Source organism: Panthera tigris, chromosome B1 (assembly GCF_018350195.1).
Source record: "Panthera tigris isolate Pti1 chromosome B1, P.tigris_Pti1_mat1.1, whole genome shotgun sequence".
Classification (NCBI taxonomy): domain Eukaryota; kingdom Metazoa; phylum Chordata; class Mammalia; order Carnivora; family Felidae; genus Panthera; species Panthera tigris.
In genome coordinates, this window is record NC_056663.1 from 112341282 (window position 1) to 112366770 (window position 25489).

Sequence of the window (25489 nt, forward strand, 5' to 3'; positions counted from 1 at the left end):
ATTCTGTTGCATCTGTATAAAACGAAATTTCTCAGGCATACAAATGAAGTTTTTGCATTGGACCAGTAGATCTGCTAACTTCCTTACCCCCTTTGTCTCAGTTCATTAACTGTACCTCTCCCCGAACCTAACTCTTGCACTTATCCTCTCTCCCTCTTCCGGCTACTAGTCACTCTCCACTTTCCACCCCTTCATCCTCCGCATCCCCAGCCCGCTGGTGATTGAGCAGAGCTCTGCGGGCTGCCGCGCCGCGGGTTTAGGTGAGTCAAAGCCGCGGGTGGGGGACCCCGAGAGTACGGCAGGAGCAAGGAGGTGGGAAGCGCATTCCTTTCACGTGTGATCTCAGCGCAAACCTGCCTGGAGTTCTGCTGGCGAGACAGCCGGCAGGTTTTACTATTTCTTTCTCATCTAGTAGCCAAACTCGCGGGTCCGCGCGCCTAGGGGCTGCGCCCCGCACGCGGAAACTACACTCAAAGGCCAGGCTAGGCTGCCCACGAGGTTGGGATTGGGAATTGTGGATGACCTCGAGGCGACTTCCTCCTCGGCGCCCTTCCTCCACGCCCCTAGTCACCTTCGCGTCAGCAAAACGCCCCCTCAGGGCGAGAGGTCTCGCTCTCTCTCGCTAAGGGTTAATTTTCCGATCGCACGAGGGGGAGGAGATTTCCCTGTAGACAAGTAGAAAGGGTGATGGACAAACGTGCGGGCACTAAGACCGCAAGGCGTTCATTTCCTCCGACGGTGGATGCGGACGCCGGGAGGAGGAGAACCCCAGAGCTAGGAGCTGGGAGCCGTGGCACAGGCAATGCTCAACCCTGGATGTAGCTGAGAGAGGCTGAGAGAGGCCGGCCGCCGGAGACCCAGCGGCGAGGGGAAAACCTAGGGGGGGTGGGTGGGGAAAATCCACAGGAGAGCACTCGAAATCAAGCGCTTTACAGATTATTTTATTTTGTGTAGAGAGCACGTAGCGACTCCGAAGATCAGCCCCAATGAACATGTCAGTGTTGACTTTACAAGAATATGAATTCGAAAAGCAGTTCAACGAGAATGAAGCCATCCAGTGGATGCAGGAAAACTGGTAGGTGATGCTTTCGCGTGATACTCTTCCCGGGAGCCCTGCGCGTCCCCGCTGTGTGCCTTAATGTCGGTATTTTCTGTCCGGGGCGTGAATGGAGCGATGAATCGCGGGCAGCAGAGAGGTGGTGGCTGAGTTCTCCGGTCTCCCGGGTGCAGGAGCCACTGGGGCTGCATGAAGCGCGTGGGTCTGTGAGTGCCCCTGTGTGAACCGTGGCTACACATACATCTTTAACAGATTATATAACGTAGATCATAACATGTATGTGTATAGAGTAGATGTCTGCGCGACTGGGAAGGCGGGAGAGATGCCACAGTCCAGATTCCCTACCTGTGCAACCTTCTGGTTTTCACCTAGCTTTGGATTTTCTCGCTTGGCCTCCAGCAAGCTGAGTGTGAAAGGCAGTGAAGGAAGGACCCGATCTCCTGCTCCGTTTAACCCTCTCTCGCCTGCGCGCTCTAGTCCTCGCCCTCTCCCCATCCCTCGTGTCCTTCTTTTCTCCTTGCAGACCTCCTACTTCACTGCCCTACTCTCTACTGCTCCCTGGCCGGATTTCTCCTTTCCTGGACCCCTTTCCCGGCGCGGATCCCTTTCCGGTTTCATTAAGAGGCGGGGGCGACGGGGGGGAGGGGACAATGAAAACGGTAATAAAAATGAATGAACCCCAGCGAGTGGAGCCACGCCATTATTAAGTTTCTGTTTTACGGAAACGCCTTTTGGACACACTCCGTTCTAATTCAGTAGGAAGCTGTTGATTGGAGTTGAGACACAGATTAAAAACCCCTCGGTCCGCAGAGTCCTTGGGGGCCTTTCCCCAGAAAAAAACTTCCAATAGGGAAAGAGCCTTTCTTGTTTACTGTTTCCTCCGCCAGTCCTTTTGAAAATCCCAGTGTGGGAGGCGATCCTATGTCACCTTGCAATATTTAACAGGGGAGGGTGTGTTCATCTCGCTTCTTCCTCGTAGACCGAGCTACTGTGGCAGACATTCCCTTCCTCCCTATAAACCCGGGTCTGGCTATCAGTAAAGTGCAAGCTCAACGCACCCCGGAGCTGGGCAGTGGCCTGCAGCCTCCTGGGTGCTCGATGGAAGGGTCGGGCGGAGAGGCTCTCCGGCGCCAAGGGATCTCGCCCGCCGCCGCGTGCTCTAGCGCGCGTGCCCCGCGCGGTCTCGACCGGCCTTCCCTCCCCCATCTCCTCAATGGGAAACCAGAGACGCCGGCGCGCCGGGGGGTCAGGGCTGGCTGGTGCTGTCGGAGGGGGTGCCGCGGGCCGGAGCTGGTGGAAGGAGGTTCAACTTCCTTTACTCCGGTCCCCAGGAGTTGAGACTGGCCCCGGGAGGCTGGGCCGCCGCGCCCCCCTCCTCCCGCCCCGCGGGCCCACCCGAGGCCCGCTGGCCATTTGCGGCTGCAGGCGTGCGGAGCCCGCCCCCTGCGCCCAGCGCGCCGGCTGGGCCCGGCCTGTTGGGGACGAGCGTGGAGGGCCCGGAGCACCCACACCCGCTGCGGCTTGGCTGGGGGACTGCACAGGGTGCGGGGCGTGAGGGGGTCCGAGGGCCGCGTCTGGCCAGACCCGGAAGCCAGCTGGGGGACACGATCTTCTCGGAAGCCCAGGAAGTGCGGCAGGCACTTGGGGCGCGGGGCTGGAGCCCCTCCTGGGCCGGCGAGGCCGGGGAGCGCCGAGGATGGGTCCGGAAGGTGGTTGAACACTGGGGAGGCTCGATTCTGTAGGAGTGCAGACACTGAAGGGTCTTGGCGCCTGGGGAATCCACCCCCTCTCGGCCTCGGCGGCCTGGGGACCTTCTCCGGAGGCACTTCCTCCTCCAGCGTTGAGGGTGGCGCGGAAGGCGGGGCGGGGGCGGGAGCCCGAGGCCGCAGGCGCTGGAAGCTGCGCCGCGGGGCAGCTGAGGGGCCGGGTCTTCTGTGCAGCTGTTTGTCATGTTCTCTTGCCACACCACTCGAGCGCATCTTCTTCCCCCATTAGCGCTGAGTGCTCTGTGTTTTCCAGTCCGCCTTGTCTCCTACTTGCTGCACCTTTATTGAACCTGCCTTTCTGGAGCCGGCGTCCCCTCGCAGTGGCTGCCCCCATTCCCGGTGGGCCAGCCCTCCCTTGCACCACAGCGGTGGATATTGCCTCTTATTTACTGGTTGCCTTTTCTCTGAGGCCACTTTCTGTTGCTTCTCCAGGTAACCATTTCCCGCCTCTTCTTTCCATTCACTCAACAAGTACACACTGAACCAGACAGGGCCTAGCCCTCCCCGGAACTGAAAATGGCAAAAATGCGCCAAGCTGTTTTCTCCTGTTGAGTCTTGACCACGGTTTTCTTACAGCTTTTTACAGACCTTTCTAATGGCAACATCTTTCCTGGCTCTTACTTATATACATGAATATTTGCGAGTATGTCTGTGCCTCCTCTGTGCCTCATCAGCTCTTTAGGGCATGGTTCTTGTCCCATTCCACTCGTGATTATACGGAGCACGTTGAAGAGTGCTTCGTACGACGCAGATGCTGGAGAAAATGCTTATCCAGTGAGTTAAAATGATGATTGGTGCCCATTTTATTGCCAGCACTACCTGTTAATACCTGAAGCTTAACAGGTTTGGTCTTCCCACTGCATTTGAATACTGCATCCTAGTCCTATACTGGGATTTTTCCGTTCCTTTTTCTTGGTTGACCCTATGTTCTTGGCTTGCATATTGCAGTCAAAAAGCCCTGCTAGCTGTTACTCTTTCCTTGCACGTCTACCTGACCTTAATTGTCTTGCTTTCTCCTTTTACCCCAGAGGGTGTGCATTTCTCCCAATATCATAGGGGCCCAATTTTATAAGCCCTCCTCACCAAAATCCCAACCGCAAAAATGTCTTGAACAAGGTGTGTAAGAAAATGATTTTCTTTTCATTTCTCTTGTTAATAGAAGGGAGCTCTATAACCAAGGCTTAGACCCTCTTGGGGCTAGAGGAAGTTTAGGAAACCAGAGCCTTATCTTTTCCAGGACTCAAAATGGCTTGAAATAGTTTCTGGAGGAAACACACAATGTTGTGAAACATCTACTCTGTCTTTTGAGCAATCATTTGCACTTGTCCTTAAAAATGTCTTACACGTAGCCTCAAACAAATCTTATTAATTTCTAGATTTAGAACTTATCTCTCAAAAATGAGCTACATGGTCTTTTGAAGAATTATGAGAAAGGCCAGGCGTGCTGTTTTGTCAGTATGCTGTCTACACTACTTAGTATTATTTAAAAGGAGCTTAAATAATCCCTATTCATTACCTTAATACATACTAATGTTATGATCCCCTTATTTTTGGAGTGGTATTTGTATAAACACCAAACTGTTCAATTGTGGCAAGTTTATCAAGTTTATTTATTGCTGCTTTTTACAAATTATTAACCCTATAGTCGTTGTCTTAAACACAGGATAAATACTATAGACCTTTTTAATTTTCTAGCAAATAGTTTCATGTATAATAAATTAGATAAGCAATTGAAATGCAAAGTAATAAATATATTTCCCTTGGAGAATCATCCTGAAACCTCATCTTGAAACTACATGTCAAGTTAAAAATACCGTGGGTAATATTATCTGGTAGATGATATTTTATTAGACAAGGTAGAGGTAGAGCAAAATGCATGCTTTTAGCCTCAGTAGCATTTTTGACTTCCAATTTTGCACTGAAAAGCCCTGTGATTTTACAACATTGAAAAGAAAGGCATTTTGTTCCTTAATGAGATGTCTGGACTTTACCTGTTATTTTCACTAATAGCTGATTTAATTTATAAGTCCTGCTTGCAAGGAAGCGAAATCACATGGTGACTGGTAAGGCAAGGCAACATAAAAATTCATTGAGTGAGAAGGGCAGCTGGGCTCTGCCTTCTCTTTCAGCAGCCTGCCAGGTTTGTGCTAACAGCGGTGGATGCTAGTTGCTCCAGTTGTAATTGTCTGGCCAATGATGATTATCTTCTGATGTCGGCTGACACGGTGTTCACCAATAGGAAAGCAGGAGGCCTGTGCTGACTGCTGTAACATTATGGATGTGAGGTGACGTCATCACAGGCCTTGCCTAGAACCTCATGAAACCCTCCCCCGCCCCCCTTTGGCATCTTTCACACATCCAGCCTTTCACTGCTTTGTATATTTTTCTGACTTTCTCCTTTCCACTCCCCCCACGGTGGCGTTGGCTATAAGGGTTTTATTGTTTATATTTTGTGTTTTGTATTTTAGGATCTATAAGATAGTGTAGGCAATTTTAGGATTCAGTATTTAAGAAACCCTTTTTATCTACAAATTGGTTTTTACTAAGGAAAAAAAATGAGAAGAAACACTATTTAAAAGGAATTGTACATCTATACCTTCTTATATGTGAGGTTTAGAAAGTAACATGACTTACAATTTATGTATTAAAGAACATAAAAATATTGTAAGCCTGTGTGTGAGTGTATTACTCAAGACAGCATCATGTCTGTCAAACTTCTAAAATGCAGGCATAGGATTAAGCTGTTGTTTTTTCTGTAGTGACAACTGTTCTGCATCAATCCCTAGAATCCTTGAGATGTTCTGTATTCATTTATAAGAAAAATGACTGGAGAATACTGCAGTCTACTCCCATGAAACAGGAAAGGCCAGAGTCTCATTTAATCTGCTACTACAGCAAATACAAATTTGGTCAGCTATCTAGGAAAATACTATGTCCACATAATACTCCTGCTTCCTTCCACTTTGGGGAATCACAGCTCATATTAGCCTTAGGATTGAGAAGTCCTAAGTGTGAGGAATTTAGCATGTCATTCAATAAACTTTAGAAAGCACTGGGATATTGGCCTAATATTTACTAGGTTAAGAATGAGAGGACTGAGGGTCGCCTGGGTGGCTCAGTTGGTTAACTGACTTGGGGCTCAGGTCACAGTCTCACAGTTCATGGGTTCGAGCTCCGTGTCAGGCTCTGTGCTGACAGCTCGGAGCCTGGAGCCTGCAGCCTGCAGCCTGCAGCCTGCAGCCTGCTTCAGATTCTGTGTCTCCCTCTCACTCTGCCCCTCCCCTGCTTGCGCTCTCTCTCTCTCCAAAATAAATAAACATTAAAAAATATTAAAAAAAAAAAAAAAAAGAATGAGAAGTCTGAGAAAATGCACAGAGAAGAGAAATATGACCTACTTTACAGTGTTAGAAAGTAATGAAATATGTGGGAACTGTGATCTGAAGTTTCATGTGTCTTTTTAAAAATGTTGTATTTTCATGCAGTCTTAAACACCAAAGTATTTTAGGATTCCCAGGGATAATGGAAATTATTTTATGATCATATTATCCATCTCTATATTAGCATTAGTTATAAATGATGTAAAATTTTTACTTAAGGCTTTTTGTTAAATTTTGTGAAGAAGGCTTGTTGCTTGTTGCTTTTGATGTTAGATGATGATAATTCTAAAGGTATCAGGATCCTATTGTCATTTACCTCCAAAGTCAACTCACTCCAGATCTAAGAGTTGCTTTGCATACTTCCTTAAAAGAAGATTCTTTCGGGGCACCTGGGTGGCTCAGTCGGCTAAGCGTCCAACTTCGGCTCAGGTCACGATCTCACTGTCTGTGGGTTCGAGCCCCGCGTCGGGCTCTGTGCTGACTGCTCAGAGCCTGGAGCCTATTTCAGATTCTGTGTCTCCCTCTCTCTGACCCTCCCCTGTTCATGCTCTGTCTCTCTCTGTCTCAAAAATAAATAAATGTTAAAAAAAAAAAAAAGAAGATTCTTTCAAGTTAGACCCTGGAGAAGCTGGTGGAGGGCGGGGAAGGGTGGGTGAATACTTAGGATGGCATAAAATAAGCATCCAATCAGTCTTTAGCCAACAAAGCAAAATGGAGCGTGGTACTATTCAGTTAATTCAAGAATTCATCTTTGCTTCAATGATCTGCACATTTTAGGTCTCAGCGTTTTCTGAAATGATCTACAGTGATCCATTTATTGTTCATGTATGGACCTGGGTGAGCTGAGCTGCCCTTTATTACTAAGAAGCGGACAAAAGTCCACAAATTTTCCTTTAGCTATTTACCTTTTCTTGTTCAATGTTCTAGTCCCTACCTTCAAATCTGCCTGCCCCCATTGACTTTCTACCGGCCTTTGTTAAAAGAGCACAGGCATTTACTTAGAAAAGTTACTACCTATACCGCAGATATCATTTCTATTGATAACCTTAGAAACATCTGAACAAAAATGTAACATAGCTTTGTTGAAACATTAAGGCTCATAACTTTGTCCTTTATCTATATTCTGATTGTGTGTGTAGACAGGCGGGTACAAATGGGTAACTTTTGGCAGTTACTCAGAGCTTAAATAGCATCCCTAATTATATGTAACTTTCAACAATTTTATTTTAGAAATAGATTAGTCCTTTTAAAAACATTATTGCTCTAGAGTCAACAATGAATTTCTAGTTTTAAGCTTGTTGAGCAAAAACCATTCCAAAGCATTGGGTCCATGTGAGTTCTCTTACGTTCAGGCTTCTGTGTTTTTCCTGATTCATTTCTGTACTGAGCACTCACCGTTTTCAGTTTTAGGGTTCTTTATCCTAGTATATTGGAATGACAAATATTTTTAGGAAAAACTTCTGTTTAATCAGTCAGTCACTCACAGTGATTTTTCTAAAATTTAACTTTAAGTCTGTCTGCCCCCCCAAAATGTACACGTGAAAATGATTTAAACTTACCTTTCCTGAGATAAATAAGGCATGCTGATTACAAGCAGTTTTGCTGGATGGGTACTCATACACTTTTCTAAAACCTTTATTTCCTTCAGAATTTCCCATTTTAGTATTTTTCCTTCTCAAGATTTTATAGCTAATTGCAAAATGATAAGGGGAATATCACTGATAGAATGTATTTTGGGAGAGGGGGCCTCATAGTTTTTACTTAGGTTTAGGATCACATATTTTAAGTGAAATAGGTGTAACTCCATTTTTTAAAGATAAATTTCGAATGTTTTAGCTCAACCCTTAATTTTATTAACACTCATTCTTGGAGCTAATGTTTTGGTTTTTTATTTGATCCTTTGAGTTCTAAGACTGAATATTTGAATTGACTATCCCTTAACTCTTAAGGAACAGTATACATCTTTCTTTTAAGACTGTTGAAAAGACCCATGAAATGCATGGTTATTATATATCTTTGTTAAGAAAATATAGGCATTTACCTACAAAAGTGCACACATACATAAAGATACTAAAGTGACTTTCAAAATATGAAACCTGATAGCCCATTATAGACCATTTCTTTTCTGTTTTTTGGTATTCGAAGAGCATCTTGCTCACCTAGACCTACTTTTAGACTTTGCTGCAAAATAGGTGCCAATTTAATTGACTTTGGCAATGTTTTTTTTTTTTTTAAACTAGTTAAATAATACGATTTTAATAAGCATTTTAAAACTGCAAAAATGGAACATTTAGTACTTGGACTTACCCCAATTATTAATAAATTTTTAAAAGTCTTCATATAGTTTACGATAACTACAACCTTCAAGGTTTTCTGCCCAGTCATTCCTTCTACTCATCAGGTGTTGTTAATAAAACGTAAAAAAAAATTTAAGATCCTAGGCCCACTCTAACTGGGGTAATTGACTTTTTCAGGTGTAGTGAGTTCAGTGGAACTAAATGCTTTGAAGTTGAGAATTTTATGATCTTGTTTTAGGAGGCTCGATGGGGAAAAAAGGGCTAGATGAAAAGGGTTACTCCAGAAACCTTTTTTTTTTTAAGTGCGTGAGGCTTCTATTGAAGTCTTTGGGTGTGTTTAAGCATTTAAAAGCTTAACTAGCAGTGGTTATCATTACAATAAGAGGGAAGGAAGCCCAGTAAAGGGACTGTAAATATCCAGGTCTATAGTTGGCTCTCAATTTTATGACTGTTCAACAGACTTGATTTAAAGATCTTTAAAAAGTAAGGTAGATTTTCTTTATTCTCAAGTAATGATCCTAATAGTTGATACATAGTTGTTTACTAGTTGCTAGTATTCTTTCAAAATGTTTTGCATATGTTAACTGTTCCATCCTCCCAACCACCCTTTGATGTATTATCTTTTTGATTTTTTTTACAACAGGAAATGAGGCTCAGTGTGCTTATACAAGTTGAGATTTGCACGTAGGGTTAAAAAGAGAAGAAATGGGCTCCAGCCCCACTGAAGAGTTTGTCACTGAGGCCTCAATCATCCCCTTATTTGAACTCAATAAGTAACGCACTTGAAAACTTGCAGCACTGTAAACATGTCAGGAACTTGTGGTTTTAGTCAATGATCTCCCAAGTGCCTCTTAGCATCTAAATCCTGAACACATAAGGCCAGACTATGAAAACACCTATAAATGTTGTAATGAACATAATGAACATAAACTATATGGATAAATAAGTAATTTAATCATTAAGAAATATTTCCTGAACGTTACTTGTTCATCTATCAACACTTTCGTAAGTGGAGAAAGCCTGTCACCTTTATCGATGTTCCTATCCTAAAATAGTCCAATTTTGTCTCAAACTATGATACACAGATTTGGAACCTTTCTTATAAAGCATGCTTTCTGTCTGATTCTCTTCCATGAGACTCATACTCTCTCGGCTTGGTTCTAGACTCTGGGAGTCTGTTTCCACCTGCCGCTGCCTCCAGCCATGCTTTCTTCCAGGCAGATTTTTGTAGCTATTGGTAAAGAGCCACCCACTGTGGACAGAGGAAGGAAAAAAAAAAATGTGTGGGTCAGGGATGGCCTTATTCTTTGAGGTCAGTTCCTGCAGTGTGAAGAAGTAAAGAGCACATTTGTTTTGCTTATGAGTTTTAAATTCTTTATCTTATTCTAAAGTGAGAAATATGGGAAAAAGAAATGAAATCATTAGAAAATGTAAAGATGCAGGAAATAAAACATCTTTAATTCTTATCCAGAGGCATCCACTGTTGTTTTGCCACATTTCCTCCAGCCTTGTTTCCAAGTTTTTTACATACTTTAATGATTCAGTACTTACCATTGGCAGACTGAGTTTCTTATTATGTGCCAGGGACTGTGCTGGGCGCTTATATTTACATATCATCTCATTACAAATTTTTATGTTGCTTATGTCCCTCTTTACATTATAAACATCTCACTGAAACCTCCATAAGTACATTTTCCAGTGGCAACTTAATATTTTATTGTTTGAGCTTCAGTTAATTTAGATAACCATTGCCTTATTGTCGAACATGTTAAGTTTCTAGTATTTTGCTGTTAGAACTAGTGCTCTGATTGTATATTAATTTTTTTTACTTATCTGATAATTTTCTTTGTATAAATCTAAACTATAGCATCCAGGGGAATTACTCTTTTTAAGGTTCAAGATACCTAGAGCCTGGTTGATGTCTAGAAAAGTTGAATCAATTTACACTCCAGCAAAGAAGAACAGTTTTCACATCTTTCTTAGCACCGAAGATGATCACCTTTAAAAAATCTTTGATAAGTTAATATAAAATGCGATGTCCCATTGCTTTAATTTATATTTCTTTTATTTCTATCGAGATTCAAAAATTTTATTTGGGTTTATTTTCCATTTGCTTTTGTAAATTATCTGTACCAGGCCTTTCCTGGTTAACTATTGTTTGCTTACACTTGGGATATATTAAGGATATTAGCTTTTGTCCAGCATGACTACTTTGTTGCGAATAATTTCTTCTGTAGAGTGACTTCTGTGACCCTAGTACACTAAATTTCCATAGCTGGGAACAGATCTAACAACTACTTTAGTATATGAAATAGAAATGTATTTCCCATCACACTCTGAATTAAGGGAAACAACTGTGCTTATCTCTTTATAATAACCTGTAAGTCAACAGCCCCAGGGAGGAAGGGAGAGAGGAGAGAAGACTGGGAGACTGGGCTCCTGTTCAATGTGGAGAGAGAAGGAGTAGTCTCTTGGACTTCCTGCTAATTTTTGGACTCTCCTATTTGCATTTATTTTTCAGTTTTCCACAGGTGTGGTGATGAATATCCACTGTGGTATTATAGTGTGGTGGTTAAGCACATTGACTCTGGAACCCGTGTATGTATCTGCGTTCAAGCCCTAGTTTTGAACCACATAGCAGCTGAGTGACCATCTTATTAGCAGATTAATTAGCACCTCTGCTTCAGTTCCCTCATCTCTAAACTGGGAGATGATAATAGCATTAGTATTGGGGGTGATAATGATGGAATCTACTTTAGCAGGTTGTGAGAATTAGACAATTTATTATACCTTAAACCCTTAGAACAGTGTCCAGGACTGTATGTGATGTGTAGTATACCTTTATTGTTGTCTGTACCACAGACTCTATGGGATCAAAAGGGAAAAAGAAATCATAATTAAATTCCTGTATAACTGAGGTTACCCGAAATGGCTGTGCAATCAGTCCTCCGAATATGACAAAAAAGCCCATTACCTGGGAGCCACTACCAAGGTAGAGAGGCGTTGAGGGAAAAAAGAAGAAAAAGTATGACATCAACTTTGCTATCAAGAAATCTGTAATTTGAAAGATCCCAGCAAGAGAAAACATTGTTAATATATATGTGGTTTAAAAAAAAAGTGTGGAGGCCAACTCTACCATGAATGTTTGGAACTTTTCAGAAGCTATGCTTTATCTTCAATCACATGTAACAGTGTGAAATACAGGCAGTCCTCGTAACAGACACTGATTACTAATTTATTTCCTATAAAACACCTGAGATTATCTCATTTAATAATTTATTCATCGAAAGTGTGATAGTGTCTTTATTATGTTACACTAAAGGTAAAATCATTCTATATTAATAAGTGAAATGATAGTGGCTAAAAATGTTGGCATTATGAGCTTGCAAGTTTGTGCTTCAAGTAAGTCTTTTGTCCTTGCTCAATGATTTTTTTAATTTAATTTCAATAAGAGAAGCATGGCTGTTTGGTTTCTTAGCAAAGTAAAATAAGCGAGCATCACACATCAATTTTCTCTTATGCACCTGAACGGCAGTGAGCTTGTGGTCGAGAAACTTAAGTGGAATCCTTTCTTTAAGGTTCCCAGTTTTCTCATTCTTGAGACAAGAAAGTCCATTAGAGGTTCTCAGGAGATGTGAGGATTTTACTTCCATGTGCTTATTCCTTCTTGTCTTAGCTTCAGTTGAAGGAGGTCATTGAGAGCACATGACTGCCTCAACCCTCAAACTGGACCTGGGCATTTGGAAGATTCTCCTTCCCCGACCCTTGTTTTTGAGATGTATGTTCTTCCCATTGTTCCCATACTAGACGCTACTTCAGGGACACAGCCTTGAGAGAGGAATGTGTTGTTGAGACCATCTGGACTGTATTTGTGACTGAACCCTGTGAAGGCCTTTATACAAACTCTTAAGATTCTGGCGGGCAGGTGTAGAGATCTTCTTGTCTTGCAGCCTCTGAAGACAAGCCTCATACATAAATTCCCTTGTTTATTAAAACTGCCACCTACCAATCTGGAGTGATCTGCCTCTTTCTTCGGTCTCCATGCATAGAGGACCAGTTTGGAATTTCACCCGGAGAATTCCTGCAGTCACAAACCAACAGCTCCCCATCCAGGCCTGGAGTTCGCATTTGCAGTGGGCTTCTTATGTACCTCTCTTTGTGATGGCAGCACAGGTAAAGTGTGCCGTGCTGTTAGAGGGGTTTTATAACTAACCTCTAAGGTAATGATACTTAAGTTATAAGTGGACTGTCCCCCTGGGCCCCTGTCAACTATAGAGACATTCTGCTTTCAGACCTAGTGTTGTAGATTCTTGGAATTTGTGGTTTTGACAGTAGCAGTTATACGTGGAGAATGACCCAAGGGCCCAGGAAATTAAGCAATTTTTAAAAACTTTTCTGGGGTGGCTCAGTCGGTTAAGCGTCCGACTTCGGCTCAGGTCACGATCTCACAGTTCGTGAGTTCGAGCCCCGCGTCAGGCTCTGTGCTGACAGCTTGGAGCCTGGAGCCCACTTTGGATTCTGTGTCTCCCTCTCTCTCTCTATCCTTCCCCAGCTTATGCTCGCACTCTGTCTCTGTCAAAAATAAATAAACTTAAAAAAAAAATTAAAAAAAAAAACTTTTCTGGGGTCAAATTTGAGAAGCATTTGTTTGTCAGAGCAGTTATGCTGTGTTCTCTCTTATTGTCCTGTAGGTAGGAATTCTCATGAAGAGTAGATACTATGTGGTCATGAAAAATGGCCCCACAAAGGAGTATAACACTTTGTACCAACATGAAAGTTAAGAGAAGAGTAAGAGGTCTAGGAACATCATGATGCTTAATCAGAAAAAATAAATGGTTGTATGGAATTTTCTAGATGAAAGGAGTATTCTTCAAACTTTTTTGCGTACGTCCCTCTAAAAGAAGTTTCAAAAATGATGTACTGCCTGACACATTTAAATTTTTTCATTATAAGTTGAATTAAATTCTTAATAGAGATAGAATAAATAAGGTGAGGATTAGCTAGTTAGAATAAATATTTTCTGATGTGCTGACAGGGTTACCTACTTTATTGAATAATGCACAGTGAATCTGAAATCACATAAACATTTTTCTCGATGGTTTTATTCAATTGATGGCTCCAAAAAACATGTCATATTCCACATAAAAAGAATCAATGGCACTAACCATTATTGTTGCTGGTTGTTCTGAATTCAGAACATTTCAGTGTTCATTATGTAAAGGTTCTAAACAGAAGGGGAAAAGTGGATATTATCTTTCTGCCTCATATCATTGTTCATTTTTACTTCTTTGGGGGGAGCTAGAAGGAAAGACCTAGGTAGGTTATCAAGTATCTTTTTAACTATGTTTTCTTGACTGCAGAAAAGGTTATGGATAGCATTCCCACATGTGTTGTGGTCATTAAAACTAGTTTCCTAACTGGGGAAAGCAATTTCTTCTTAACTTGGTCATCCACTGTCAGAACCTGAGGACTTTCTTAAGAAGCCCCCTTCAGTCCATTCCACTTGGGGTGGCTCTGATTGTTGAAGGCTGTTCTACATATTGACTTGAAAGTTGTGTCCCTCCATTATGCTTCTATTAGCCCTAGTGCTGACCCTACCTGTATTTAATAACCAAGTCCATATGACCATGGTGTATGCATTTGAAAATTGCTATTACTTCCTCTCTAGACTTTCTTTTCTAAGCCAATTCTCACATCATTTGCAGTCCACTCATAATCCACATGGATACTTCTGAGAAATCAAAAATTAAGACTCGCACACTTTTGGTTTGGACAATTAAATGTGACCGACCAGTAGACTGCTAATAAATTTATTAAAATTGGGTACATATACATTAACAGGAGCAAATCTGTAATAGAGAATAATGGTGGAGGAAGAGGGAATTATAATTCTAATCCACTAGAATCCTTGTGGTCCTTTGGAACATTACAAAGCTTCTGTTTTTTATATGGCATTCTGGAGATTTTAAGGATTCTTATCAGAAAACCACCAGGGTTATCTTGAGTTGTGGTGGTTTTTGATTACTGCCCATACATTCACAGAAATACTTTTGCAGAAATACTTTTTTGAACCTATATGTTGGGATTGCTGATATTGTTTGTGATTGCATCGTTTTGGTTGGTACTTGGTTCTTCTCTAATTCTTTGTAATTATTGAGTTGTTTTTCTACTGAAGAGGGTAGTTTGGGGTAAAAAAAAAGTTTGAGAACCATGCTGTGTCCTTGATCCTTAAGCAGGTATTTGGGCCAGACTCATTTGGAGGAGGTTGTTTCTCTTCAGAATACACATGTGCAGGCTTCATGTCAGGGATTCAGAATGAGTAGGTCTGTGGAGGGGCCCAGGTACTGTGAAAAGACTCCCCAGGTAATTCTTACAATTGCCTTAGCAAGTACTGCTCTGGATGATGCTGACTCCATCCTACATTCTTTGGGTTTGTCTTCTCAGACCAGTGATTTCACAAACTGAACTTCTTCAGTTCCCCTGCTCTACTTCCTTTGTTACCTCCCCGGGACAGGATTGCACTGTTCAACACCATTGTTTCCCTCCCCACAAGCCCTGTGTGGTCCGGCTCTTGGTTCCATTGCTCTTAGTTCACTGCCATGGCCACTATTCCTTCAGACCTCCACCTTACTTTTTGTTCCCTTACTCTATTCTCTTAGTCTTTCAACACTAAGTTGCAGATCCCATCCTGTCACTCCTGTGGTACAAACCTTCAGTGGTTTCCCATGGTCTGTATGACAACTCCACATTGTTTCGATTGGTTTGAAAGGCCATTCAAATATGGGTCCAAATCCCCTTCCTTCATCCCACACCTGTGTATTCAAATGCAAATTAAAAATCATTGGTCCTCCCCACCCATCAGAATCCATTGGGTCTTCCTCTGTGGTTTTCTGGCATTTGACTCATGAATAGATTAGTTTTTTTTCTTCTAGCTTTGAAATCCATGCCCATCACAGAATTTGGCATATAGTTGCAGGGTGTGTGTTGAGGAGACGAATGCATATATGTATGGATCCTCAAGCCTGTTCATTCACATTCAAATGTATCTGATTTATTATCCAGTACACTTTATATTGTCCTTAAGTGAATTCTGGGACACTGTCCAGTGCGATATTGAAACAGTAATAAAAATACTTATTCATCTGATTTTATTTTTAAGAAAAAAAGGTATTAATTTATCATGACCAATTCTCAGTGAAACTGTGCTAATTGTTGGGGATTATTAGTTCTTTACTAGGCACTCAAACCATCTACTCTAATCAGAAAGAAGTCCAAAGACTTACCTACAATGAGGGGTGGGTGGGACTGTATGCGCAAGGAACAAAGATCAGGAAGAAAATAATACAAAATGATTGAAGGTAATTGTATAAAGATGGTAAAGAGGTGGTTATTTCTCCTTTTGCTCTTCCAGTTTTCTATAATCTTTTTAATGTTCTGAATACACAAGGGTGGTGGGGATTTTTTTAAGCTTATTTACTTATTTTGAGAGACCGAAGGAGAGAGAGAGACCATGAGCAGGGAAGGGTAGAGAAGGGGGAGTGGGGATAGAGAATCCCAAGCAGTCTCCACACTGTCAGCACAGAGCCTGAAGCGGGGCTCAGACTCATGAACCGTGAGGTCATGGCCTGAGCTGAAACCAGGAATGACACTTTACAGACTGAGCCGCCCCGGCCCTCATCTGGGTAGTGTGATTATGCGTGTGGTCTTACTCCCATTTTTCTGCATTAACTGCAGAGTATTTACTATTTTATAATAGGACTATCATTTTACAATGATGTATTTAGTGTTAGGTAACAAACACTTCCTTAAAAACTAATGCATTTTTTAATAAGTATTTCAAAAAGCAGTACAGTTAAACATAAACACAATTTGTAAGGACATTGAACTGCACAATCTTACTTGAAATAAATACACTTTCTCAGATTAAGCTAGAGGTGAGCCATCCTATTGATGTCACAATAAATTTCCTTCTCTTTCTCCAATTGTAAATTATTAAGTTCGATTATGTTTTAGTCAGAAGGGGTAATACATCTTTAAGCAGGGGTTGGGGGGTTGATAAAAGACATTAGTTTCACTTTAACATTACAACTTTTATGCATGGGCTTCAGGAATGTATCTAATAGGGCAAAGGTTCCCCGGGGACAATAGTCCTCTAATCTAAGAGAGATAAAAGATTAAACATAAACCTGTCCCCAGAGAGAAAAAAATGAATAGGATAATTGGCTTAGGGACCTTGTGGCACCTGGAAACAGATGCTGCACACATACCTGGAATACATCATTAACAAATATATCCAGAATTGCAGAATTCCTGGAAGATTGTATTTCATTTAAAGGCGCTAGAAGGATTTTGTTAGTCTGAAATGAAGGTTTTAAGGGTGAGTCTAGTGCACAGGCCAAGGCTCTGTGGGTCCAGAGAACCTGGTGTGTCTTTATCTGGTGAGAAGTTCTAGGGATGAGGTTAGCAAGACTGTGACAGCTTTTTCAAAGGACTGCTTTGTAGAGGAGATCTTATCAGTCCTGGGCATTGCTTTGAATCCTTGCTTCTTTTGGACTTCCTCTTATAAAAAGATGGGGGATTGCCATTTGAATACAGGAAAAGTAGTCTTTTGTGGTTTTTTTGTTTTGTTTTATTTTTGTTTTTTATGTTACCTGTATTTAGGAAGACCTGCCATTCCACACTAGTCTTTTCCTCTCCATTGTCTCGACCAACAAACAAAAGGCCACAGGAGAGGGGACAGGGAGGTTAGAGGAGAATGGTTGCAAATCATATGGGCTATAGTTTTTAAAAATCTCTGTAAATGATTTGATCTTTTTATTTTATCATTTCTATAAATTTAGAAAAAGTTTTGCTCATAAGCTATAGATAATTTAAATAGGGGCACCTGGGTGGCTCAGTCGGTTAAGCGGCCGACTTCAGCTCAGGTCATGATCTCATGGTCCGTGAGTTCGAGCCCCGCGTCGGGCTCTGTGCTGACAGCTCAGAGCCTGGAGCCTGTTTCAGATTCTGTGTCTCCCTCTCTCTCTGACCCTCCCCCATTCATGCTCTGTCTCTCTCTGTCTCAAAAATAAATAAATGTTAAAAATAAATAAACAAAACATATAGATAACTTAAATATTCTTTCTGGGGGTGCCTGGGTGGCTCAGTTGGTTAAGCGTCTGACTTCGGCTCAGGTCATGATCTCACAGTTCACGAGTTTGAGCCCCATGTCGGGCTCTGTGCTGACAGCTCAGAGCCTGGAGCCTGCTTTGGATTCTATGTCTCCCTCTCTCTCTGCCCCTCCCCTGCTCGCCCTCTGTCTCTCTCTCAAAAATAATAAACATTTAAAAAAATATATTCTTTCCAGATGTAAGAAAACAAACAATAGCTAGAAATATCCTACAGGAGCAAAAAAGAATACTAAGGAAAATATTGGATACTTACTATGTGTTAGGTATATTAGACTTGATTATTTTTAAGAGTGTTATTTCCCAAAAGATATTTTTTTTGAAGTAAATTTAAAAATTTAATCTGCTGAACATTAGTGACTTTCTTCTGTAACCTGAGAAGAAAAGGTATATTTATCTCTTTTCAGGTAATTAAAAAAAATTTTTTAATGTTTATTTATTTTTAAGAGAGACAGGGGAGAGGGGCAGAGACAGACACACAGAATGTGAAGCAGTCTCCAGGCTCTGAGCTGTCAACACAGAACCCAACGTGGGGCTCCAACCCACAAACCCTGAGATTATGACCTGAGCCAAAGTTGGACACTCAACCAACTAAGCCACCCAGGGGCCCCTCAGGTGATTTTTTTTTAAGGAAGCTTTCTCCTATTATAGAAATGTATTTTGGGGGGTGCCTGGGTGGCTCAGTCAGTTGAGCAACGGACTTCAGCTCAGGTCATGATCTCACGGCTTGTGAGTTTGAGCCCCGTGTCGGGCTCTGTGCTGACAGCTCAGAGCCTGGAGCCTGCTTCAGATTCTGTGTCTCCCTCTCTCTCTCTCTGCCCCTCCCCTGCTCATGCTCTGTCTCTGTCTCAGAAATAAATAAACATTTAAAAAAAAAAAAAAAGAAAGAAAGAAATGTATTTTTTTAAATTTGGAAACCACCCCAAAAGAAAGCATACGTAGTTTCATAGTCCAGAACATGTTTATATCAGTCTAATATCAAAATTGCAGTATACTAAGCATAAAATGTTGTGACTTACACAATCTCTGGGGATATGTAGATGCAGTTTCTGTCAGGAGAGAGTAAGGTCCATATGATTGTATTTGATTTTTTAAAACATGAAGACAAAAAGTTAAATATTATAAACTTTTGATAAGCTTAAAACATTCAGACAAATTTCCACATACTATAAATGTTTGATAAATATTTACATTTATTTTGAAAATAAGCTTAAATTGTAGTACTATATAATATGAATATTGTGGTGATTTAAAAAATAAACCCTTACTACTAGTTGAGCTTTTTTTTTTTTTAATCAAGCAAATGTTGATGCTAATCTCTCTCTTTTTTTTTATTTTTTTTTCTTTTCGATGCTAATCTCTTCTTTAGGTCTGCTATGACAAGAAGTGGTCAGTGATGTAACTGATGGCTGGGCTCAGATTGTAAATGTTATTTCATGTGAATAATTCAGGCAAACCAGACAGTTGTTTTTTTTGAACTGGCATTACATAGATGAAATAATACTCACAATGGAAAACTACATGGAACAAAAAACAAAAAAAAAAAAGATTACCATGGTTTTGAGAATTATATCATGGCTAAAGAATAGCCATGATTCTATTATGGCCAAGATCTCTCTTGGCCTCAGAGATCTAAGAGTTCCTCATCTGACTACTAAACTTTCTGTGGAGAATATTTCTTCTCCACAAAGCATTTGGTGTCCAGAAGTTCCTTCTTTTCTCAGTAATGCTGGAGGGAGAAGGCATAGGGACTCTGAAGCTGGTACTCACAGTGGTGTACAGAAAATAACAAAACACAGTGTAGCTGAATGGCCTTTCCAGGATGAGATTTTACTTAGTGGAAAGAATGCACAGGCTCTTTTTTGTTTGTTTATAGTTTGTCATATCTAGACACACTGTAATAGATCTAAGCTGTTTTCATTGGGTAGCTACAGCATAACAGCTCCAATGTCTGCTTTATATGCAAAGTCAAGGGCATTTGGAATATAGCAGTTTCCCCAAGTAGCCTATAAATTTTGTTTTCATTGATCTGGGGCCAGACCATCAATAGCTTGCCAGTTGTCTTTAATAGTTAGCTTAAATTGTTTTTCATGTGGAAATGAAAAGTAATACTCATGTTTTCTCAGGAGTTCAGCTGAGTTTAAAGGTTTAGTATTTCCAAAAAAATAAATAAATAAATAAAATACAGGTTTAGTATTTCTACCCCCTTTTCTGAAATTTATGTGTATATTGTTTTGTTTCATCAATTAAATTATATGCACCTAGAGGCCAGGAATTATTGAGATTTACATATAATCTTTGTTTTTTCCTGAAGATTTTACTTATGTAGAGAATATTAGGATTCATTTTGATAATGCAAAAATATGTATTGTCACAGAAATATTTTAAAAGCAATAAACTTCATTCAGTTGTGATTTCTGCTTTCAGTGGATAGGCCTGGACTAAATAAGTTTAAGTAACATTGTAGAAAATGTAGGAAACCACAAATAAGCAAAAATAAGAAAATAAATGTTACCTTGAGATAAACACTAACATTTTGGTGCTAATTTTTTTAAAACTTTCTTCCATTTGTTCTATTTCTCTTTTTAACAAAAAACATAATCATAGAATTCATACCATATTTTTCTATAACCTGACATTTTTCTTAATATAGAATGGCAATTTTTCTGTGTTGTTATTTCCCTCACCAAACTGTAAATGGGAGAATTATGTTTCTTCATTGTGATGTTCCAGCTACTATGTGAAAAGTTAGAGAACACATGTCACTCTTTTCAGTCAGTGTATTATTTGTTTTGTTATTTTTAGAAGGAAAAACCAGTAGCTTTAAAAGTGCAAAAAGAATACATTGAATAATAGTACTAAAATGGTTTTAAATTTGATCAGTGGAATAAAAATACTATACATTTCAGATTATTTCCTTCCATGGATTATGTCCTCTTTGGATAATAATCCTCAGTTTGCTATGTAGTATATACCCACCAATCAAGGAACTATGCTGAGATGATTTCAAATGCAAATAACAGAACATAATTAACTGTGGCTTCAAACATAAAACATTTAACTATTTCATATAAGAATAAGCATGATTGGGAGCCTCTGCAGTTGCTTAGTGGTTTAATAATGTCATCAATGTTCCAGGTCCTATGGGAGTTTTTGTCTTGCCACCCTTAATGTATCAGCACTGTTTTCTTCGTGGCCACAGATGGCTGCCATATCCCCAAGCATCTGTCCTCACTCCAGCTTTCCAAGCAGAAGAGAAAGGAGGCAGCAAAGTGCCTTCTCTTAGTTTTCTTCTTTGTTAAGGAGAAGTCTCCCAGACAACTTATTCTCAATAAGCTTATATAAGAATTTGCTATAACAACATCCCATTGGCCAGGCCTGGGTCACATGCCTCACTCTTGGCCCATTCACTGGCAAAGAGGACTGTGATTGTTTTGCCCACCCTTAGACTGCTGACAAAGAAACTAATTGCCTTGAGATGCTTGTACCAGTTTTGCTTTGTCTCAGGGCTGGGCACATTGCATTCCAAAAAATATTGGTTTAAGTTTTCTGTTAGCAAAGGAGGAAACTGGGTTGGCTGTTCCATTATCCTCCGCTGTGCCTATTACAAAAACATATAGAAGACAGAAAAGATTTAAGGCTTCAATAAAACTCATTTTGGTACTTTTTACATGACTCCTTACAAACAGAATGGTCTTATTAAAAAGTGGATGCTTTGACTTATTCATGGTGATGTTAAATGTAAATGTATCATGTGAATTACTCCTTGATCCCTAAAGATAGAGATTGAAATTCTAATCTTCTAATGGAAGCATAAGAATAATTTCCAAACAAAGTACCAACAAATGATTATGAAAGAATAGTTCTGCACGTTACCTGGCATGTGGGAGTCCTAAAACTTGACCCAACATTGACAAAATACTGGGATCATTGATATCCATGTGTGTCAGTCATCTTCAGATACTCAGTACGTAAACTCAATGCTTGTCTTACCTAACCATCCAAAGCAAGGCACTGCTTTGGAAAAAGTGGTTGTTACTGTCTCTGTTGGATCAAATAGCATATGCTGGAAATAGTAACATTGTGTAGAGAGATGGTATAGTCTGACTCTAGGACGGGACTGGATTTGAGTCCTTCCTTGTTCAGCTCTCGCTGAGCTCTTCCTTGTTCTCACTATACAGTGTTGAGAGGTCATATATCTTCTCTAAACCTTAGTTTCCTTATTTTTAAAATGTGGCTCAGCCGGTTAAGCGTCTGAATCTTGATTTTGGTGCAGGTCATGGTGTCATTGTTCTTGAGATCAAATCCCATTTCAGTTTTTGCACTGACAACAGTGGGGTCTACTTAGGACACTCTCTCCCTCTCTCTCTGCCCCTCCCTGTTCATGCTTTCTCTCTCTCTCTCTTTCTCTCTCTCTCTCAAAATTTAAAACAAAACAAAACAACCAAACCTAAAATGTGGCAAATAATACCGATCTGATAGAGTTGTTGCATTGATTAAATGAATTAATGCATGTAAAGCATTCATTAACAGCATATAAGTTTTAGTTATGCTGTTATCATTGAAAGTTAAACGTGTTGGTATTTAACATTTTATACAGTATATTCACATTATCTCATGGTCCACTCACTGCAACCCTGAGAGCTAGAAATTTTCATCCCCCTTCTATCCCCATGCAAGAACATTATTATACTTCTATGTCCCAATCATGTATGAGCCCAACAATGACTATTTCTTTTTAGTTTGCTAATTATAAATTTTACTTAGAGTGTCTGCAGAAATTAAAAAATACCTGGAATTTACACATTCTCAGATTATATGATCCATAAGATCACATCAGGAAGTATGGAGAAGAGAAAGGAATGACTGGTTAATAGATGACAAGTATCCTAGGTGTTAATTGCACTCAGTAGAAATAGTTATGTTTATTCACTGCATTAAATTTTGGGGATTGACTTAAGTGCATAGATATGCCAATTCTAGGGTAAGAGTAAAAATATAGGTAAAGGGGACTGTGCTCTATTTTTTTTTTTTAAGTTTATTTATTTGAGAGAGACAGGCAGCCTAAGTAGGGGAGGAGCAGAGAGAGAGAGAGAGAGAGAGAGAGAGAGAGAGAGAGAGAATTACAAACAGGAACCGTGCTGCCAGCGCAGAGCCTGATGCAGGGGTTGAACTCACAAACTGTGAGATCATGACCTGAGCCGAAACCAAGATTCAGATGCTTAACTGCCACCCAGGTGCCCCATCTGGTGCTTTAAATCTATTCTGTACCTGTAGATTTTGCACCTGTGACAGATGTAATATAGGGGAAGCAAATTCGGTCTGGTGAACATGTGTTGAGAGTAGAAGTATCCATCTTCGTGCAGGAAAGATAGAAAACTCTCAGTTAAGTCCAGTCTGATTCAGTAAGGCCACACGCAAAAAGAGATGCCATCTGAACTCTTAATTTTTTTCTTTCGATTCATGTTCAAAAGGAACAGCATTCTTCATTATGAAGATATGTATTTAAAATGGCTGCATGGGGGGTGGGTGCATGGGTGGCTCAGTTGGTTAAGCATCTAACTTAGGCTCCTGTCATGATCTCACTTTGTGAGTTCAAGCCCCATGTGGGGCTCTGTGCTGACAGCTCAGAGCCTGGAGCCTGCTTCAGATTCTGTGTCTCTCTCTCTCTCTGCCCCTCCCCTACTTGTGCTCTGTCTCTGTCTCTCAAAAATAAATAAAAGTTGGGGCGCCTGGGTGGCGCAGTCGGTTAAGCGTCCGACTTCAGCCAGGTCACGATCTCGCGGTCTGTGAGTTCGAGCCCCGCGTCAGGCTCTGGGCTGATGGCTCGGAGCCTGGAGCCTGTTTCCGATTCTGTGTCTCCCTCTCTCTCTGCCCCTCCCCCGTTCATGCTCTGTCTCTCTCTGTCCCAAAAATAAATAAAAAACATTGAAAAAAAAAATTAAAAAATAAATAAATAAATAAAAGTTAAAAAACTTTTTAAATGGCTGAATGGCTTTACATCCCAATATTTGATTTTTTTTTTTTTTTTTTTTTTTTTTTTTTACTATACATTGAAGGCAATGTCATTTTACTTTACTCTTTTTATAGTTCAGGAAGTTGTTTTGGCATAATGCAGCCATAGGTGGAGTGACATGGACTATTTAATAAATAACAGGGTAAATTATATTAGATGGCCTCCTGCAAATCTAGAAATCAAGTGAAGAATCCATTCTCATCGGGTCTAATAAAGTTTTAAATGATGGTCAGGAGTCTTTTGAAATGTTTTAGATGTGGATGTTCTAGGATGAGAAAATAAAGGGGGTTGGGGATATCATTAGGGGCATTAACATAACTTAGAGCAGCTACTGCCATTCTGGGACTGGTGCTCAGAGAGCGAATTGGTCTGCTGGAATCACATTCTGCCTGCTTCTATTACTGCCTGCTTCTGGGCCTTGATGGCCTGAGTTACATTTCCCTGTTTGTGTTCATTCTCACGCTTGACTAAGTCACACCCAACAATTTATGTTGTCTAGGCGGAGAAGCAGGTCAGTGGTGCTATTTGAATACGCAGATAAGCTGATAAAATCAATGGATGAAATAGTATGCTATTATGGCGATGCATTGTGTGCTTTCTGTACTTCTTAAACAGACCTGTAGGTTTACTCAGCACAGGGCTGATTGGAAGGTTGAACATATGCATTGTGCAAAGTCAGTGTGACAGCAGATTTTGCTTTTCTTCTGTACTTAGAACCTGAACAAAAGCAGGTTTGGGAGATCTGGGAGTATTGCTGGTTTTTATGGTTTTCACTGCACTATATAGCATAGGCTCAGACACAGAGGCCCCATACTCCAGGGGACATAGCTTCATTGTTTCACTGTATTCAGACTCAAACCCCTTGGCAGAAATCCACAATATTAAAAAAAAAAAAAAAATCAGTGAAAATTTTAAATACACTGGGATAACACAAATGTTTATTTTTGCAAGCATTTATTTTAAACTAAGCAAAGTCTGATCACATTTCTTAAGAAGGAGATAATCACTCATGTAAGTAACTAGTATCAAGTATGGATTATATTCTAGAAAGCTCTTCCTTCCCAGGGTCTAATTTATTGCCTAGATGGATTAGTACTCTCTGTTTCTAATCCATGTTCTTGTCAGAGGTAGTTGGTTCTCATTCCTTAACGGTAGTTACGTTCTATAAAGTCTCTGGGAACACTTAGCAAATTCTGAAACACTGCTCGCAAAGGAAGTAACACTGTTAGGTCCTGCAAGCCATTGGTCGTAACAATTTTGTCAACTGACCAATACATAACCTTGTTTTATGTGTGCTTCTGTTTCAAGATACTTTATATTTAACATGTACTGTCCATTCTTTAATATTAAACTCCCAGCCAATAGCCTCAGAACTCACGCCTGCAGGAAGCTTATCTAACACACATATTTCTCCGTAAGGCACATCACAGCCTTCTTGCACTTAGGAACACTGGGCAGCATTTTAGCTATCATCACAAAGTATGCCTTTAAAGCTGGAGATTTAAAGTTTTATTAAAGGAGATAAGAATTAGGTCAAAAACATTGCTGTGGTCTCTGAAGAGAGAATCAGGAGAGAATTTTGGAAAAGGGTGGAAAATTGCAAACACACACATACATGGGGAAGCCTTTGCCACTGCACTTATGGATATGGAAGGTGATTGAAGTGTTTGCTGGAAGTTGTAATGTTTGTTTAAAGATCTCTTTTGGGCATGTAATAAGGATATTAGCTAGCAGTGATTGAGAGCTTACCCTGAGCCTACGAAGGACTTTCTGAACATTGACTCACTAACCCTCCATTTTATAGAATAT

At 40.6% G+C, this 25489-nt stretch overlaps 1 protein-coding gene across 1 annotated transcript in view; it reads left to right on the forward strand.

Moving 5' to 3' along the window:
- The first annotated feature begins 695 nt into the window (after positions 1-695).
- ELOVL6 (ELOVL fatty acid elongase 6) overlaps positions 696-25489 on the forward strand; it is a 142216-nt gene continuing 117422 nt past the window's right edge. Inside the window, exons 1-2 of the mRNA XM_007098250.3 lie at positions 696-799; positions 955-1075. Coding sequence (XP_007098312.1) covers positions 987-1075 — 89 coding nt within the window. The 5' untranslated portion in view covers positions 696-799; positions 955-986. The remainder of the gene's footprint in view (positions 800-954; positions 1076-25489) is intronic.